The 20,904-nt window shown below is 44.3% G+C and overlaps 1 protein-coding gene across 2 annotated transcripts in view; it reads right to left on the bottom strand.

Annotated features, from left to right (window-relative positions):
- The window catches only part of CSMD2 (CUB and Sushi multiple domains 2), a 677,707-nt gene that overhangs the window by 601,998 nt on the left and 54,805 nt on the right, over positions 1 to 20,904 (bottom strand). For both annotated transcript variants that reach the window (XM_040231766.1, XM_040231767.1), the window contains exon 2: positions 8,495 to 8,711. In XM_040231766.1, coding sequence (XP_040087700.1) covers positions 8,495 to 8,711 — 217 coding nt within the window. The remainder of the gene's footprint in view (positions 1 to 8,494; positions 8,712 to 20,904) is intronic.

The following is a 20,904-nucleotide window of genomic DNA, read 5'->3' as shown; positions in this document are numbered from 1 at the left end:
CACACTTCAGCTGACTCCATGTTAATCAGAGATAACTTCTTCGATTAAATGTGAAGCTCCTACCAACAGGTTTGCCTCTGGATGGCAAATTTGCCTGCATTTAGGATGAATCAGACATATTTACTTTTCAGATGTTAGGGGTTTGATAAAATCCATAATGCCTTTGGCCTCAAGCCCTCTTCCTATTAATTATTAAACCCTTGTGTGTTTCGAGGGTAATTGAATCCATGTTTCTAATTAGTTTACACTTAATTCATCAGAACAATTTTTAAGGGGCTGATGGATGTCCCAATAAGCCTCATGGGCAGTTTAATGAATCTTTATTTAAAAAGAAATTGGACACACACCAAACTGCTAACAGCAGTGACCTCCAGGGAGCAGGGTTGGGACAGGGCCTGGGAAAGGAGGCATTTGTGTTTTTTCATTCTATACACTGCTGTACAGCTTGACTTTTTTTTTTTTTTTTCTTTTTAAGTACTGAGTTCCTGTTACTTTTACTATTTTAAAGAAACTGCTTAAAAAAGGAAAACAGAATGAATTTTTTAAAGGGAAGTGGAGTGAGTGCAAATGAGTCCCAAGCAGTCAGAAGGCATTTGGACATGGGAAAGGAAGCCTGGCTTCTACCAGGAGACTTGCGGTACCTTCCTCCACTAGCCACTCAGTACCTAAGAGACCTTAGCCACATACACTTACTTCACCTCGGCAAAGAGAATGAATACTCCTCCTCTGCTGGGGGTGTTGTTGAATTATTACATACAATGTGTAACAACTGCTTAGGACTTTTAGGCGTGTCCCCATTTCCATCCTGTGAGCTCCCCAGCATGCACACAGGGCCCCTGGTGATTCGGCCTGGCCACACCCCAACCTCCCACAACACTCCACCCCTAGTGAATTCTCTCTGCACCTTGCCTTTCTCTTGATTTTGCCTTGACTTGAGCATATATTATTCTCTTGACTTCAAACAGTCTCCCCATTCCTCCTTCGATGCCCTATTAGGGGATCCCTTTCTCCCAAGGCCATTCACTCATTCACTCCATAAATATTTGTTGACCGCCTGCTATGGGTCAGGCCCTGGAGATGCAGGGGAGAATAAGACAAGTCTCTCTAGTCAAGTGGAGAAGGCAGTGGCACCCTACTCCAGTACTCTTGCCTGCAAAATCCCATGGATGGAGGAGCCTGGTAGGCTGCAGTCCATGGGGTCGCTAAGAGTCAGACACAACTGAGCGACTTCACTTTCACCTTTCACTTTCCTGCATTGGAGAAGGAAATGGCAACCCACTCCAGTGTTCTTGCCTGGAGAATCCCAGGGATGGGGGAGCCTGGTGGGCTGCCGTCTATGGGGTCACACAGAGTCGGACACGACTGAAGTGACTTAGCAGCAGCAGCTCTAGTCAAGGAGCCTACAATCTTGCGAGGGAAATGGGCAGAAATCTAAGAATCACACAGCACGCACATGTAAAGCCATGAAGGACAGACACACAGTCATCTGAGGGATATCACAGGAAGCTTGGACCGGATTGAGAAGGAGGGATGTCACAGAGGATTCGCCAGGTGAGAAAGTGACAAATGAGTTGAGATAGGAAAATTGAGTGAGCGTTAACTCAGCAAAGGGGTAGAAGCAGGGCTGGCATCCCAGGCCCACAGATCAGGGCCTGCAAGTATCTCCCCATGACTATGTATATCAGGCTCCCCAGCCATGGCCTCCTGGACTACCTTCACCTGCTTATTTATCTGTTTCCTCAGAGACTGTAAGTTGCTTGAAAGCAGAGGCTGCCTTGTTAACTGCTGTATCTCTGACACCTGGTATTCCTGGTAGGCATTCAATACATGTTGAAGAAATGACAAGTGAATGAACGTGTCTAGCGTGGTTGCCGGCCCACAAGAGGTGCGCGGCGGCGTCGCTTCTTCTTTCTCCTTTCCAGTATCCTTCCTCTGCTTTAAACTTAAACAGGAATGCTCCCTCATCCCCACGTATCCTCCCAGCCACCTCCTGACCACAAGAACACATTCTCAAGGCATTCTGGGGAGACGATCCTCCAAGGACAACCGTATTGGTGTATAGGCACACTTTTTAAGAAATCCAGTAGGCAGGTCCTTTAGGGGGCCTCTGCTGCAATACACAGTCATAAGAAGACAGTAAATCTGGCAAATTTGTGGATTTTTTACAACTTCCAAACAGGTGTTTAATGCCAGTTGAGTGAAATCTGCAACAGGCCCCAAATGACTAAAACTGCATTCCACCTTAGGCAGATGACAGAATGTGTATTGCCAGCAACGGAGGGAACCAGTTGCAGTGTTTCCCATAACCTGAGCCCAAATGTCTAAATTAAGGGATGCTTAGCTGTGCTTAACTGGTGCAGTCATCACCAGTGCCCTATAAACCCTCCAATACACAGTGATGTAGTTTATTCGCAGCAGCTCCATAGATTATGTTTGCTCGTGTTCCATTAGAAAACTTCATCTCACATTAAAACGCAATGCAACAGGATGTCTGCCAGCACAGAAAGGCCATCTAATTGTGCAAAAGCAGAGACGTGGGGACTGTTTCAGTGATTCATTCAGGCAGGGCTGACACTGCATCGTCTAGGCGGCTCTTGGTTCTTTTCTTGCTAATTTCTAAACTCCTACAGGCTCCTCAGACTTCAGGACCAGTTCCTACTCGCATTTCCCACCCTGATCCATTATGAGAAGAATCTGATCAGCTTCTATTGTCAATTTAATTTCAAGCAGCCAGACGCTGGCTTCTGGCACCCTGGGATGCTGCTTGTGAATAGCTCTGGATGAAATGTGAGATGCTTTCAAGAAGATGGCTGTGAACTCCTGGTGGAGAAAGGGAGTGGTTGGGAGAAGAGTGACATCTGCATACAGAACAAGCTGTGTGCGGTGTGCCTACCGGCACCTCTTCATTAGCGATGCTAGGTGGAGCTGTCAGTGCATAGCATCACTTTAGAGTTCCCCATTTTGCAGAGGAGGAAACTGAGGCTCAGATGGGTTGACTTACTTGCCCAACATCACTGACACAGAAAGAGGATTCGCACCCATGCACATCTGATGCTAAAAGTCTAAACTCTGCCTTAAACGCCTACCTTGGGATTTCTAAGCCTCAACACCACTGGCACTTGTGGCTGTCTTGTGCATGGGAGCACTTAGCAGCATCCCTGGCCTTGACCCACTAGATGGCCCCTCTCCAACCAAAGATGTGTCCAGACATTGCCAAATGTTCCCTTGGGGTCCAAATCGCCTTCAGGTGAGAATCACTATTCTACCTCACGTCTTGTTCATTTATTGGGTTCATGTGTGTGTGTGTTTGCTTAGTTGTATTTTCTAATTTTTTTCTACCAACATACAAGTATTTCTTTTGTTTACATCTCATCACAATTTAAAGCAGTTTACACACATTATTTAATGAAATCCTTATCAACCAACCTACAAAGTAGAAAATGATACACTCACTTCAAGGATGAGAATACTGAGGATAAGACTCAAAGTGACCTGTCTATGCCAAGCAGCTACCAAGGAGCTGGAATTCACTTCTTGCACGTGCGTGGCTTGGCCACAGCCAAACGTGGTGGGAGGCTTGATTCCCAGCCTCCAAGAACTTGACTCTAACCAGGAAGGAAGTTTGCTGCTCACGACACAACCCATGAGCTAGCAGCTCGAGAAAGACATGTATAAAGAGATTCAGAATTGGGGTGGGAAGGTGACTCCAATCTTTTGCTGGAATGCATCCATAAACAGAGTGAAAAGCATTGAGAGAAAGTGAGGGAAGAAAAGAGAAATCCATTAAAATGCACAAAGGGCAGAATTATGAAACTTATGCCTGCCAAATCTGAGACAGAAAACCCCAAGCAGTGCAGAGAGAACCGTGCTGCAGGCCTCTTGCCAGTCCCCCAGGCCCACTGCCGGGCCACCGTGGGGTCAGCAATGCCGCCCGCAACGAGTGACTTCCCTTGAGCCCAGTCTCTCCTTCAGTGCCCGTCCTCCACGTCTGCAGCCCCCCAGTGTAAACAGTCTAATGGTGGGCCACAGGCACCGAAGTGCTCTAGTGCAGTCTGAGTTCCTAAGAGAAGGATGCAAATAATGCGTGTGGGCACTAAGGGCCCTACTGCAGGCGACTCGCGCACAGCGCCCTGGGAGGCAGGTCAGTGTCACCACCATTGTGTAGCTGAGGCTCGAGAAGCCAGACCTGGCACAAGGCACGGCACAAATAAACACAGAGGCCAGCTGGCATAAATCTGGGCTCTGTCTCCCGGGAAAATGCAGAGAGAGAGGTGGCCTACTGCTCTGCCGGACGAATGAAGACAGACAATGAGCACAAAACCCTCACCTCTCCCAGGACGCCACAGACACATTTTCCTGGAGCCTGGATTTCGCGCTAGGCTGATCTGGCTTGCTTTCTGCGTCCGAACCAGAAACTGCACACATATCCTCTACCCCTTCCTTTTTCATACTCCCACCATACAATCCCTACAAGCCCACCCTTAACGCCAAGGACCGCACTTTCCCGTAGCATCATACAAACCCGTGCCTTCTTTTCTATTCATTATTCGAGCTCAGGTCACCATCGTCTCTTGCCCGACCTGGATGTCACCAGTCTGGCCCCCAAACCAATGCATTTTCCACACTGAAGCCAGACCATGCCAAAATCCTCCACGTAAAGACCTTCATTTGAAGGGCATCTACCAAATACCTACAGCCAATATCACACTTAAAACGTGAAAGGACTATTTTAAGACCAAGAACAAAGTAGGGATGTCCACCCTCACCACATCTATGCAATACTGTATTGAATACTGGATATGTTCCGCATTCTATCCAATGCAATTAAGCATAAATAAATAAATAGCATCCAGATTGAAAAGGAAGAACGAAAGCTGTTTTTATCCACAATTATTAAAATAAAAAACTATCAGCAAGGTCATGGGATATGAGATCAATATACAAACAGCAATTGTATTTCTATATATTAACAATGAATCATCCAAAAATAAAATAATTCTATTCACAACAGCAAATCAAAAAGAATAAAAATCTTAGAGATTTCCAGTTCAAGATGGAGAGTCAAGACAATATGTTAAACTCTTCTTCAATCTGACCTCCTAAATTGTCAAGGAGATAGTCCAAGGTATAGGAAAAGAAAGACTACATACATCCACGTGGAAATGAGGAAACAGAGACAGACACCTACATGCTACAGGCTCTAAGGAATTTCTACAAGATGTAGTGCCGACGAGACCTGACTAAGAAAAGGCTCACGAGCTCACTAGACAAGACGGTGATGGGGAAATACAGCTTAAAAGGTGTTCTCAAGAAGCACATTTAACCGTCAGTGGAATAAAAATCAGAGACGAGGCAAGGAAAACTTGTGCTTAAGGATGGAGAAATGGAAAAAATACTAAGGAAGCTTAAAAACAGAAAGTAGTAGCTATTATACAAGAACAAATAAAACAGTTACCAACAAAAAGTGTGAGTGAATGAAACTTTTCTGTTACAGAATAAAAATTCTTATGAAAGATTTTAAAAACAAAAATCTAAGAGATACATGAAACAATGATATGGAAATATTAAAATAGAGGAATTGGCAGATGGTTGATAAATGCAAACCTAAAATAAAACAAGTAACAATACTTGTATCACAGTAGAATTTAAGGCAAAAAGAGGGGCATAAATATAACTTTTATAATGGGAGAATTATAATTGACTCTCAATATCTGCTACTTAAAAATACTGACATGCTAAAGAGTATACATCAAAATATATAAAATAAAAACTTAGAAATAAAAGGAGAAATTGATTTTAAAAAATAGTGAAAATGTGAAGACAATCACTTGCACTTAGGCAACAAATAAGAAATCAGAAAAATTAAGCAATATTAATAACATGAATTTCTTCAGCCTTCCACCATAGAATATATGTTTCTTTCAAATACTCAGAATGTTTACCAAAAATGATCTTATACTGAGAGAAAAAAGTCAAAAATTCTCTAAAATAGAAATCATAATCTGAACATAAAGCAGTACAATTTGATAATAAGTATAAAAATATTACTTGGAAATTTTGATGGAAAAAAAAAAACTTGAGAGTCAAGGAAGAAACAAAATTGCAATTAGAGACTATTTCTAAAATAACAACTATCCATCAAAATTTATGGGATATGGTCAAAGCTGTGCTTAGGGAAAAATGTCTCTGAACGTTTTTAATATCAGACAAGAAGTAATGGAACTAATTCAATGCATGAAAACAGCAAAAGAGCAACACCAGCCTAAGGTAAGTGGGAGAGAAAGATGAACAAAGATAGAAGCAGAAATCAATAAGTTAGGCAATAGGAAAGGAATGAAATTGATAGCTCTAGAGTTGGAACTTTAAAAAGACCAATGAAATAGGCAAAATTCTGGCAAGGCTGAGTAAAAAAAGAAAATGCAACTGCACAAACCAGAAGCAAGAAAGGGGGTGTGATCCCATAGAGTGCGGAGGTAGAGAAGCTGTCTAGGAAAACTACAGGCAGTGAAAATGAACCAAAGCGAGTACAGGAGGACAACAGGGATGAGGAGCCAGGGCAGGGAGGACCTCGTGGAGGTACCAACCCCAGGAGTCTCCTCCTCAATCACTCTGCTTGGTCAGAGTGAACACATCCAGGGCGCACCCTGCTCTTGCCAGGACTGCTTCCTAGGTCCTGGAAACCCCCACCTTTCCCTGCCAGAGTCATCCCCAGCTCTGGGGGTCTTCTACACTTCACTTGCAGAGCCAGAGAACCCAAATATCAGAAAACAGAGCTTTGATCACCCGCGTATGCATCCTGCTTTAAGAGTAAAGAAAGATGGAAGAACTTCAGGATGCAGAATCTGCCTCCAGCCATTTGCACCCCAATCAGCCACTCTACTGGCCTGATCTGATTTTCTTCTTCTTTTTCTTTTTTGATAATTATTTGTTTTTATTTATTTGTTTGGCTGCACTGGGTCTTAACTGCAGCGGGCAGGATCTCCCATTGTGGCATGTGGGATCTTGGTCCCCAACCAGGGATCAAACCCAGATCTCCTGCATCAAGAGTGCAGAGTCTTAGCCACTGAACCGCCAGGGAAGTTCCCAATCTGACCATCTTTCAAACCTTCCCCAAGAGTCTATGTGGGTGCCCCACTGATGGGATCACCTGAGCTCAACATCCGATAGTCCAGGCTTCCGGTTTTTGGCTCTGCCCAGTCCCAGTCTCCTAATTCTATATCTCTAGCCCCACCCGATGTCCTTGAACTCTAAACTCACATATTCAAGTCCAGGCCTACCTACCCTTTGCCCCCCACCCCTGTGACCAGCATGTAACCTCCACAAAGACAGTGGCTTTGTTTTGCCCACGGCTGTGTCCCCAGCACTCGGGCCAGTGTCTGGAACACAGTCGATGCTCATGAAATATCTGTGGAATGAATGAGCGGAGAGGACTCCAGTCTCTTCACCCAAGTTCAGTGAACACCTACTGTGTGCTAATCCCTGTGCAATGTTGAGGGCGGATGGACAAGCCTGGTCTCATCAGGAAGGACACTGAGTCAGGGGAGCCCCAGAGGCCCACCCCTGTGGCAGGCGTGGTGGCCTGGCCTCTGCACTGCCCTGAGAGGGCTGGGAGGGAACAAGAGGGCTGGCAATGCCCTGAGGGTGCTGTTTGTGACTCCTCTCCAAGAGCATCTTAAACAAAGCCTTGAGGTTAAGGACTTGGCAGGGAACCTCTCATAAGTGCACTTCCAATTAGCATTCTGACCTCCCCAGGGCTTGGCTGGCGTGCCATTGATTCTCTTTCTCCCTGGGAGCCCACTGTCCTTTGGGCAGAACCAGGAGGAGTCTTGCGAGGGAGCACAGCAGGCTATCAGGTCAACAAAACCTGGAAAGCTGTGACTCTGGGGCCTTGACTTGTCCCATCAAAGTTTGCTCTTTCTGTAGAGGTGGTACCCTCCCTCCCTGTCTTCCTCCTTGATGCGAACTCTCCCCTTGCGAACCAGGTCAGTGGTACCAGAAAGCAGTCTCATCCTCTCCAAGGTTTTCTCTTCCATCACCTGTGATGGGGTCTAACAAACTGGGAACTTCTTAAATTCTCAATTCTATACCCAGAGCCACAGCCATGCAAATACAAGGCCATTTCCAACAAAGTATTGACGGTTTTCAAACACAGGATGCAAGACACAGTCGCTACTGGCCTTCAACTCATATCTGCTGGGTCCAAGGGATGTAGGTCTTGCGTATGCATGCAAAATCAGTTTCAACAGAAAGCCTTGAATTGCTCTGTATGTTTTCTGTCTAGTCTTCCCAAATGCCCTACTCATCCATCCTGCCTATTGGGAACCTCTAAGTGGAAGAAAGAGCTTCATAAAGAGCTTTATAAAGAAAGAGCAATTGACGGCAGGCCTCATAAAAACAGAGGTCTTTGCTGACTACCATTCACCCTGCCTTGTTCTTCCTCCCAGTCAGCTTGGCTCAGGCCCAGCTGTTGGCCATGGGCAGGAGGGGGTGGTACCTGGTTCGCAGGTTCTCTGGCTGAGGTGGCCCATCAAACACCGACAGGACGTCAAAGTCCTCCTCCAGGGCAAAGGACTGGAACACAAGCTGGATTCGGTGCTGGTCCTCTGCGGTGATGGTCCACGTGCAGTTGGCGTAATTGGGGTAGCCATACGGGAACCCCGGGCTCTCAACAGTGCCATTGGGACCCTGCAGTTGGAAGGTGCAGTTCTGACCTGGGAGAGAGAAAGGGAGCCATTCAGTATGGCCAGCAGTACTCTGAGACTCTGCCAGAGGGATGGGCGCAACGTGTTAGATGATCGTGAAGCCCCTTTTCCAGATGCTCCCTCTCGCCGCAGAGGGAGGGGAGTGCGGTGACTGACCCCGAGTGCAAGCTAGCTTGTGCTGTGCCCTGTCCAGCTGATAAAATGAGCTTTGTTGGACTCAAGCCCCAGAACGATTCTGTGAGGTAGGAAACAAGCCTCAGAGAGCCTGAACTAAAAGCCAGCAGACCAGCAGAATTTCCTCTTCACAACACGAAATGCCATAATGCTGTTTTCAATTGTTCTCCATTTTCCATGGCCCCTTGACCCTCCAGTCCCTCCGCTCAGCTCCCACCCTCTCTTCCCATCTCCACAGAAAATAAAAGCCATCAGTGGGGACCCCGTTGTCTTCCCAATTCCACCCCACCTGTCCAGCCCACCCCACTTGGTCTTTCTGCCTCCTGCAGATGAACCAGCCCTCCTTCCATCTAAAGACATTTCTCCCATGTGCCCATTGCATCCTATTCCTCCCTAATCTTCACAAACCTTATGCCTGTTTCTCTCTCAACTATATTACACGTGTTCAGCTGTTTCCTCTCCATCGGAACTTCCGTTTTAAATGTGCTTAAGAATCTACGACTAAGAAAGCAACTCCACATTCCACTCCTCTTTTCCCTCCAGCCTTGTCTCTCTCTTCTCCTTCACAGCCTAATTTTCAGAAAACACAATCTGTCTATTCTTTCTGTCTCCATTTCCTTCCTATCTTCTGATCCTATCGATCCACCCGAGCAGATCCACTAAGGTCACCGATGGGTCCAGTGGATACTGTTTAGTCCTCATTTCAACAGACCTCTCTCTCAGCAGCCTCTAATGCTGTTGCTCACCCCTCCCATCTGGAAATGCCCCTCTCAGACCAAAGCATCTCAGACTACACTGAGCATGAGCACCGCCTGGGGGCCTGGCTCACATGGATTTGGAGGAACAGCACCTGGGTGGGGAACTCATCTACCTGGAGCCCTGGCGATGCAATGATGCTTTGAACAGCGTGGTCTCCAACTTCCGCCCACATCACTCACTTTCCATCTTTCCCCCCTCTGAGCTTTCTCCAGCTCCTTTCCAGGGTCCGTGTTGGGGTCTCTCCTCCTTTCTGTCTATTCTAGAGGATTTTCTCACTTGTGCACTGATGACTCATACACTCCATGTCAGACCTCCCTCTGAGCTCCAGACCTGACATCTCCTTTGGAAGATGTAGGCTCCCAATGTCCTCCACCCACCCTTTCCTGACGCTTTCCTCTTCTTCACAGCCCCATGAACAACTTATCACCCTGTCTCTATCTCCACTTCCCTTGACCCCACAGCATCTCTCCCCTAGACCACCATAATAACCACCTCATAACTGGTCAACCAGAGAAGGCAATGGCACCCCACTCCAGTACTCTTGCCTGGAAAATCCCATGGGCAGAGGAGCCTGGTAGGCTGCAGTCCATGGGGTTGCTAAGAGTCAGAAACGACTGAGCAACTTCACTTTCACCTTTCACTTTCATGCTTTGGAGAAGGAAATGGCAACCCACTCCAGTGTTCTTGCCTGGAGAATCCCAGGGACGGGGGAGCCTGGTGGGCTGCCATCTACAGGGTTGCATAGAGTCAGACATGACTGAAGTGACTTAGCAGCAGCAGCAGCAACTGGTCAACCACATGTACCACATTTACACTGCAGCCGGGGATGTCTTTTCAAAAGAGAAATAAAATCAGGTCACCTCCCCTTCCCCTCACCAACATCAAATCTCCCATAGCTCATCACTGGTCTTCAGTAAGGAAAAATTACTTGTAGGCCTTTGAGGGTCTCTGCATGGTTTTATCCTTAATGACCTCTTAGCCTTATGTCCAAGAGCTTTCCAGCCAAACCCCATACCTCTAACGAGCTTGAATAGATATTTCTCCAAAGAAGATATGCAAAGAGAAGGCCAACAGGTACTTGAAAAGATGCTCAACATCACCAGTCAGTCATTAAGGAAATGCAAATTGAAACCACAATGAGGTATCACTTCATACCTGTTAGAATGACCATCCTCAAAAAGATAAGAGATGACATACTGGCAGGGACATAGAGACAAGGAAACCCGTGTGCACTGTTGGTGGGAATGTAAATTGGTACAGCCACTACAGAAAACAGTACGAAGGACCCTCAAAAAATTAAGATTAGAACTACCACACGATGCAGCAATTCCACTTCCAGGAATACACCTGAATGTAACAAAAACACTAACTCGAGAAGACACCTGCACCTCCATGTTCGTAGAAGCATTACTTACAACAAAAAAGACGCGGAAACAATCTAAATGTCCATCGATGGGTGAATGGGTAAATTACTTGCGAGATATATACAGAGGAATATTCAGCTCAGTTCAGTTCAGTCCAGTCGCTCAGTCGTGTCCCCCATGAACCGCAGCACACCAGGCCTCCCTGTCCATCACCAACTCCCGGAGTTTACCCAAACTCATGTCCATTGCGTCGGTGATGCCATCCAACCAACTCATCCTCTGCAGAGGAATATTCAGTTCAGTTCAGTTCAGTCACTCAGTCGTGTCCGACTCTTTGCGACCCCATGAAACGTAGCACGCCAGGCCTCCCTGTCCATCACCAACTCCCGGAGTTGACCCAAACTCATGTGCATCGAGTCGGTGATGCCATCCAGCCATCTCATCCTCTGTCGTCCCCTTCTCCTCCTGCCCCCAATCCCTCCCAGCATCAGGGTCTTTTCCAATGAGTCAACTTCGCATGAGGTGGCCAAAGTACTGGAGTTTCAGCTTTAGCATCTTTCTTTCCAAAGAAATCCCAGGACTGATCTCCTTCAGAATGGACTGTTTGGATCTCCTAGCTGTCCAAGGGACTCTCAAGAGTCTTCTCCAACACCACAGCTCAAAAGCATCAATTCTTCGGTGCTCAGCCTTCTTCACAGTCCAACTCTCACATCCATACATGACCACTGGAAAAACCATAGCCTTGACTAGACAGACCTTTGTTGGCAAAGTAATGTCTCTGCTTTTGAATATGCTATCTAGGTTGGTCATAACTTTCCTTCCAAAGAGTAAACATCTTTTAATTTCATGGCTACAATCACCATATGCAGTGATTTTGGAGCCCCCCAAAATAAAGTCTGACACTGTTTCCACTGTTTCCCCATCTATTTGCCATGAAGTGATGGGACCAGATGCCATGATCTTTGTTTTCTGAATGTTGAGCTTTAAGCCAACTTTTTCACTCTCCTCTTTCACTTTCAAGAGGAATATTATTCAGCCATTAAAATAAGGAAACACTAACATTTGCAACAACATGAATGGACCTTGCAGGCATTATGCTAAATGAAACAAGTCAGAGAGAAAAAGATAAATACTGTATGCTATTACTTATATGTGGAATCTAAACAAACAAACCCCCAAAACAACAAATTCATAGAAAAACATATTAGACTTGTGGTTATCAGAGGCAGGGGGTGGGGAAGGGGAATTGTAGGAAGGTCGTCAAAAGGTACAAACTTCTGCTTATAAAATAAATAACTACAAGGGATGTAATGTACAACAGGATGACTATTGCTAACACTGCTGTATGATATACAGGTAAATTGTTAACAGAGTAGATCCTAAGGGTTCTCTTCACAAAGAGAACAGCTTTTTATTTTCCCTTTCTTCTTTTCTCCTTTTCTTATTGTTTCTGTATGAGAAAACGGACATTAGCTGAACTTATGTGGTAACCATTTCACAACATACCTCAATCAAATCATCATGCTATATGCCTTACATTTGCATGATGTATGTGTCAATTATATTCTCAATACATCTGGCAGAAAACAAACACCCCACCCTTCTCAGTCCTTTGTACTGACCACACTCTCACTGCTCAGCCACAGGACCTTTGCATATGCTGTTCTCTCTTCCTAGAATAGTCTTCCCCTCCTTCCTGGCATATTTTGTTTCAGCTTCCAGTCAAGGGTCTTTCCTTGACTAGTTCAAACCCTTTATTATATGCTTTCCTGAAACCATCACCTCTCCTTGGCAGCACTTATCATAGAAGCAAATGTCCATGCTTCCAGGTGACACAGTCTTAAGTATCTGTCTTCTTGCCAGGCTGTAAGCTTCATAAGACAGACCATACTTGAGTTTTCCCATATTTGAATCCATACCCCAAGCTCAGGACCAGACACATGGTAAGTTATCAATAGGTTCATATGGTGCTTGTATTTAGTGAGTGTTTGGTTAGACACTCCTCTAAGAACTTTGCATATATTAACTTGTTTGACCCTCACAACAGCCCAAGAAGGTGGATACTGTGCATACCATCTCTATTTTACAGATGAAGAACTAAAGCAAAGAAAAATGAAGGAAGGGAGCCCAAGTCACTCCATTACTCAGAGATGGGATTTAAATGTCAGCAGTCCACTTCAGGTCCACTGTCTCAAATACCGAGTTGATGAAAAAGTTCATTCGGGTTTTTCTATAATATGAAAAACACAAACAAACTTTTTGGCCAATCCAATATAATGCTGATAAATTGACTCAACACTAATTTTTTTAAAGCCCACTTTAGGGATTAACTAACAAAGGGCAGTTAATCTCTAAAATGACTTTACTATTGAAAAATCTCTTTTAATACAAAAGAGGGATAACACAAAGTATCCCATTTTAAAAGGGGAAAAAAGCTAAAGTCTTCTGAATGAATGCTAAATGAACATTTAATAAAATTAGACATGTAACCCTGATTCAAGTAAGCATTTGGAAGTAGGAGAAAGACTGCTTTTTTAGCATGACAGAGCATCCATTTTAAAACAATAACCTACATCCTACTTACAGTGAAACATCTGATTAAGATCAGGAATGAGATACAAATGCTACTATCGCCTCTGAGATTTCATTTCTTGTTAGAAGAGCTAATCCATATGAGGCAAGAAAAAGAAATGAAAAAAGAGCAAGCAAAAATATGGCTTGCAGATGATGTATTAATATACGCAGAAAACCCAGGAGACTCAATTAGAAAGCTATCAGAACTAATAAAATATTTCAATAAAGTAGCCAAACACAAAATAAGTAAATGAAATCAATGACATTTCCGTATGTCAGTGACAGATAAAAAATAAACAAGATCTTATTTATGATAACTACAAAATGAATGAAAATAAACTTAAATAGGCAGTCACTGTACAAAAATAACTTTTAGAGAAGGATAAAAAAATTTGAATAATTGGAGAGACACATGTAATCTTGAGTGGAAGACTAACTTCCAAAAGGTTAATTTGGAATATTAACCTTTTGAAAAGTTATTGAAAAGTTAATTTATAAGCTTAATGCAATTCTGATCAAAAGCCCAATGACCTGCTTTAAATTTAGTAAAAAGGATGCCTAAGCTTAACTGGAAGAAATTGACAGTCACAGACAATGGATACTTTTTGAAAAGGTATTAAAAAGTAGTATTCTCATTCTACAAGATACTAAACAGAATCACCAAATGATGCTTATGAAAATAGTGTGAAGGTGGCCCAAGAGTAGACAGGCAGAACATGAAACAACATTATAGGAACAGCCTTAAATAGACATAAAAATTAAAATATGTATAAGACAGCATTAAAAATCAATGAGAAAAGAAAATCATTTTACAAGGTCAACTAATTAACTGAGAAAAGAATTAAGTTATCGCAATTCACACCATATAGCGAAGTAAGTTTTAAAAAAAAAAAAGTCAAAAAATAATTAGAAGAAAACATGCACAAATAATTATGACTGATTTTTCTGAATGTAAAAGCTGTGGAAGATACTACAAGATTATAGTTTAGACAAAAAGCATGTGTAGGTCAAAAATAGAAACAAAAGCAAAAGCCACAGAAAAAGATAGAAAAGTAATATATTTAATACAGAAAGAACTATTACTAACCAGCAGGAAAACAGCAAGCACGATAGTTGAAAAGCTGGATAGGGTCTTGAATAAGTTAGTTCACAAGGAAGACATAAGCGGCCCAGAAACCAGAAAAGTATTCAGCTCCAATAATAATGAAATAAAGCTCCTAGCTCCACAACTTTCCCTTGATTCACCTTCCTGAATTTCACCCCATGGGCACCAGATCTACTCAGCTCACCCCTCTAAAACCTGTCATGTCATTTCACCACATCACTTATTCATTCATTCCTCTAGGTTAGACCCTGTGATGGGTCTTGGGACCCGGATCACAGACCAAACATAAGCAAATACTTTCACGTGGCAGTACCGTGCTACAAGGGCGCACAGAACGATCCTCGAGTATAGACCCCACAGGGGCCACACGTTGAGGACCACCCTCATTCGTGTCCCAGACATCCACTGAAACCATCCTTCATCACTATCCCCAGCATCCCACTCAGACCTGTGTGGGTCTACAGTTTCTAGTTCAGAATTTGCGTATGAACAGTACATCCTGTTGCGGAGAAAGAAATTGGGGGTTGGGGGAGGAGGTTCAGAACAGAGCCCGTGGGAACAATTTCCGTGCACGGGGACATGAGAGGTGATAGAGTAGGAGGCGGGGAGGAAGGCAGAATGGTGGAGGAGAGCCGGAGGGCAGGCCTAGATAGGCAGTGACTCAGCACACTGAGCGTCACAGAGAAATGGAGGTGAGGGTCTGGGAGGAGCTCACTCGGTTTGATGTCTAAATGGTCCCTCCGGAAGTAAGGATGCTGAGAGTGGGCGCTCTGTCCTGGTTTCTGCTGCACCCACAGTGCCTAGAATTCAATAAGAATTTGCTGAATGGATACATGAATTTCAGCAAAGACAGGTGGCAGGTGGCACAGGGACAGAGGCCAGACCGTCATAAGTAAAGGCAAGACTGGCTGGTGAGACGGTAGAGGCCATTATATTTTAAACAATAATGTCAAATGATGTGTGTACCTGTTAGTTGCTCAGTCATCTCTGACTCTTTGTGACCCCATAGACCATAGCCCACCAGACTCCTCTGTCCACAGAATTCTCCAGGCAAGAACATTGGAGTGGGGAGCCATTACCTTCTCCAGAGCATCTTCCCCACGCAGGGATCGAACCCAGGTCTCCTGCACTGCAGGCAGATTCTTTACTGTCTGAGCCACCAGGGAAGCTCCATACCTTTTGCTCATTATAGAAAACTTGGAAAATATAGACAGGAATTTAAAAAGAGGAAACATCACCATTTCACCTTCCTCTCAGAGGCAACTGTTGTTAATATTTTCTTTCTTTTTTTTTTTTTGCTAGATTTTTCCATACATATTTCACATCATTGAGATAGTACTGTATATTTAATTTTGTGGGCTCTTTTTTTTCAGTAAATTATTCTTCAGTCTTTAGTTACAAAAGGCAGTGTCACTTGTAATATGCATGGCTATGCATAAATGCAATATCAAGATGTATGAAGACAAAAAGGCCCCCAATCTCTCTCCTTTCTACCAACCCCAAAGGTACCAGAGTTAACAGGCAGGTAACTCTCTCCTGTACAACCTTCTCATTCCTCATGCTAACAAATGGACACGTTCCGAGAGAATTTTTATTATTTTGTTTTAAAAATGAAATCGTAGTTGTGTTCAATTCTCCACAACCTGCTTTCTCATTTAACAATACATTGGGGACACCTTCCAGGTCAGTAGATCCATATCTAACTGATTTTTTATATAAATGTGTAATATTCCACGGCTTGGATGTATCTCAATGTATTCAACCACTCCCCTGCTGATGGGCGTTCAGGTCATTTCTTGGTTTTCTTTTGCAACAATTCAGTAAGCATTATAACATGAGCTTTTCCCCCAAGATATTGAATCTGTTCACCAACAGCATTTTAAATGGATGTGCCACATTCCAGTATATCGTTATACTAGAATTTACTCAACCATTCTCCTACTCTCAAACACTGAAATTGTTTCTGGATAATTTTTTCCGTTATAAATAAGACCTGGCCTCTTAGTGAAATCTGGTGACAGCATGCTGGTCAGTGCAGTGGAAAATGCTTTTCCATGGCCAGAGTCCCAGAACGAATGTTCACTTATGCAGTGACTGCGTTCAGCTTAGGTTTCAGGGACGGGGGGGTCACCATCCATAGGAGACTGGCTGACTTCTGTGGCAGGTGCTGTTGGAGCTCGTTAGACAGGGCTGGAAGCCGGACTCATTTGGAAGTTTCCCTGGAGTTAAATGTTGGTTAGTGAGTTGACAAAGTTATAATCCACAGTGGCCACTCCAGATTGATAGGCTAGTAGAGTGGGAGGGCATGGCAAAAGGGCCCAACGTTCCTTCACATCTAGAAGGTGCTGAATTTCACCCAAGGAAAGGACTACCTGTTCTTCACTTCCAGGGATCTGCTCTAGAGACAGGACCACTGCTATTGACTTGCATCCAAGGAAATCATGCTTCTCTTTCTCAGGAAGAAGTGTGGGTTGCCTTCTCCCACCCCTACCTCCTTCTAGTCAATGCAGCTACCAGACATAGCCAAGACCTGCTTGGGCTTCAAGAACAATCCTAGAGAACATGCATTTGTTTTTGGACAACTTCCCTAGAGAGATGCAGAGACTGCCAAAAGTTCAGGTTCCCGGGTCGAAGGGTAGGAATATTTCTGCTGCTTTAGCTCTGGATCACACAAATACTTTCGAGAAAGCGTCCACCAATTATGTTTTGTTTTTCTAATTAAAGTATTTATTTATATTATCACAAATAACAAGCTCTGTTAAATTCAACCCTTTCATTTTTATTTTACTTATTTTTGGCCCCAGACAGCATGTGGGGGCTTCCCAGCTGGTGCTAGTGGTAAAGAATCTGCTTGTCAACACAGGAGACCCAAGAGACACAGCTTCAATCCCTGGGTCTGAAAGATCCCCTGGAGAAGGAAATGGCAACCCACTCCCATATTCTTGCCTGGGAAATTCCACGGATAGAGGAGCATGGCAGGCTACAGTCCATGGGGCTGCAAAGAGTCAAACACGACTGATCACTCAACACACACACATACAGCATGTGAGATTAGTTCCCAGGCCAAGGATCCAACCCTTGTCCCCCGTACTGGAAGCACAGAGACACCCGCTGGGCTGCCAAGAAAGCCCCTACCAATGATGCTTTTAACAGCCACGTCTAGGCATGCCTATCTTAATGTATGTTTACCAACACTGTGTATTACCTTATTGAAAAGTTTTTGCCTACTTGATAGGTGCCAAAAGATGCTCTCTCATCCTACTTAGCATCTATCTCATCATTCAGACTCAACATCTTTTCAACTTTCCTCGGTAAATTTAGTTCCTCCCTTGAGGAATTAAAGCACCTGTGGCGTGCTTTTCTGCTTTAGATTTTTCACGTAGAATAAAATGTTTGGTTTCTATGAGCAGTCACATTTATCTGTCTTTTCCTTGGTAATGTGTTTTTCTTTATTGGCATTTAGAAAGATTTCTCTCTGGCTTCTCATTCTACGCCGCATAAAAGCCAAATTCCTTGCCACAACTCAAAAGCCCTACCTGAAGGGCCACCTCGTTACCCCTTGACCTTTCCTCCTGTCCCTCACCCCTTAATGCTGGTGATCAGCCATGCTGCCTAAGCCCATGTCATGCCACCCTGGGAGCCTGCATCTGCTCGACCTTCAGCCCAGGAAGCTTTTCCCCAAGAGCCATGTGACCCACTCGCTCACTTCCGGAGTCAAGTGTTACCTCCCAGAACCCACCCCTCCTCCTCTCAAATGAGTGCTCCGGGTTCCTGCTTTATTTTTCCCCATAGCACTGAGCATCCTCTGGCATCTAATTTCCTGTTTATTTTCAGTAACCTCTCACCCCAACAAAACACCACCTTTATTAGGGAGCGGAGCGACTTTGTTCCTACTGTCTCTCTTGGGCTCCCAGACCTGTACCTGGCACACAGCTGATGCTCAAAGAAGAGCTGGTGTTGAATGACCGATTCATGCAAATTAATTGTCCACCCAGCTCTCTGTGCTTGGAATGCTCTCTGTCTAGTGCTCCCATCCAGCTGACTCCAGGCACTTTAAGACTCATTACCTCCTCCAGGAGGCCCTCTTGGACCTCTCAAGATAATGGCAAGCATTCTTCCTTTGGTTGCTTATCCTTAGTGAATGAATTAGAACAACAGTGTCCAACCTTTTTGGCACCAGGGGCTGGTTTCACGGAAGATAATTTTTCCACAGACCAGGGTTGGGGATGGTTTCGAGCCAATTCAGGTGCATTTCATTTATTATGCCACCACTGACCTGACAAGAGGTGGAGCTCAGGTGGTAATGCGAGAGAAGGGAGCTGCTGTAAATACAGAGAAAGCGTCCTTCTCTCGCCTGTTGCTCACCTCCTGCTGTGCAGCCCAGTTCCTAAGAGGCCACAGCCCTGTACCAGTCTGTGGCCTGGGTGCTGGGGATCCCTGAGTCAGTGAATATCATTGTCTTCTCTAATGGTGATAGAATGGTATGTAAATGTGGCTTCTCCAGCCATAGTCTCCTCAAGGTCTTATTCACACTTTTATCTCTAGGACTTGGCTCAATACTTGCCCTTAGTAGTCCTTCATATCTTTTTCTAAATGAATGGATGAGTAAAACGGATTAATCTTTTGTAACACCCAGACAACACCTATCAACCTACCATTTGTGATGCATGGTATATTCTGAAGGTGGCTTCGTGAAAAGGTTAAAAGCTTGCGTTTTGGAAACAAAAAGCCTGGGGTTCAAATTTCAGTTTTGCCATTTAATACTTTGTATTAATACTTAATTGTCACTTAATATTTAGGTGGCAGTTTATGTAGACTCTTTAAACCCTCATTTTGACATCTGTAAAATGAATACCCGCTTCTAGGATGGCTGTATAGATTAATGTGATAATATCTGCTAACTTGCTAAATACTCAGCACAATACCTGACACACTATAAGTGATCAAAAAATATCAGCTAATCTTTCAGTAAAGGTTTCTAGTTTTCTCTATATAGGTCTTAGTCACATCATAAGGTTATTCCTAGACATTCTATGCACTTTTTCTTGCTTTAGTAAATGACATTTTTTCCTCTTATTTTTTTTTCTAGCTGGTTATTACTGATAAACAGAAAACCTATTGATTTTTATATAGTCATCTGGTATCCAACTGGGTTTTTGAACTCTTATTAATTCTAAAGATGTCTCAGTTGATTCCCTTGGGTGTTTTAGGTACACAATCGTGTTGTCTACAAATAATGATAATTTTGAGGCGATAACTCTTTCGAGAAGTTTGGCAGGGAAATTCAATTGAATTCTGCAAATATTTATTGGCTGATAAGGTCAATCTTGGACAAATTTAGTTGCAGAAGCCAGTGGGACATCCAGAGAAGGCCAGAAGGCAATTAGGGCAGTAGACTGGAATCTAGGAGTACAATCTGGGCTGGAGATGTGGATTTGTGGAAGCCGTGCAATTAATGAGACTGCCCACGGAGGAAAACCAGAGGAGCATTGCCGATGTGGCTAAATCATGTCCACTGAAGACGTCTCACCTGCACATGGGGAGTGCACTGTACACCTCACATCTACGATGGGACCCTGGACCATCTCTGTGCCTGCCTTCTGCAGGACCACCTTGTCTGGACAGATGGGAGGGGCAGGGGCCAAACAGTATCTCTGGCCTCTTCAATCATCCTTTAGTTGCAAACAAGAGGCCAGGGTCATAGAGATGCTGGCACTGGGCCTCACCTTAGTCCCTCTTCCCTGCACATTTTATGCTTGTCACACTAAATAGCTCATCATCTACAAACACCCCAGGATCTCTGAGGCCTGTGTGATGCTTGGCCCATTGCCTGGAATGCCTTTCTCCTGCCTCCTCGACCTAGCAAACCTTACTCACTGCTCCAAATTCAGCTCAGACAGCACCTCCTCTGAAGAGCCTCTCCTGGCTTCCCGGGCAGTTAGTAAGGTTCCTCTCTCACACACACACACACTCACACACACACATACTCACACACAGACAGCAACAGCCATCCACCAAATTCCATGCCTTTTCCCTCCCAATCTATCCCTTTCAAAAAAACAAAACGAAACAACAACAAAAACTTGGCCTGCCACTTTTGCTTAAAATCCTTCAATGGCTTCTCTGGGAAAAGCCCCCAATCCTAAATATGGCGCACAAGATGCACCCTGAGCCAGTGCTGCTCGCCCCCAGCTTCTCCTCTTGCCATTCTTTCCCTCAAGCGGCA

Source organism: Oryx dammah, unplaced genomic scaffold (genome assembly GCF_014754425.2).
Source record: "Oryx dammah isolate SB20612 unplaced genomic scaffold, SCBI_Odam_1.1 HiC_scaffold_28, whole genome shotgun sequence".
Classification (NCBI taxonomy): domain Eukaryota; kingdom Metazoa; phylum Chordata; class Mammalia; order Artiodactyla; family Bovidae; genus Oryx; species Oryx dammah.
The sequence above is the reverse complement of the archived record's forward strand: the minus strand, read 5'-3'. Positions and strand labels throughout refer to the sequence as shown.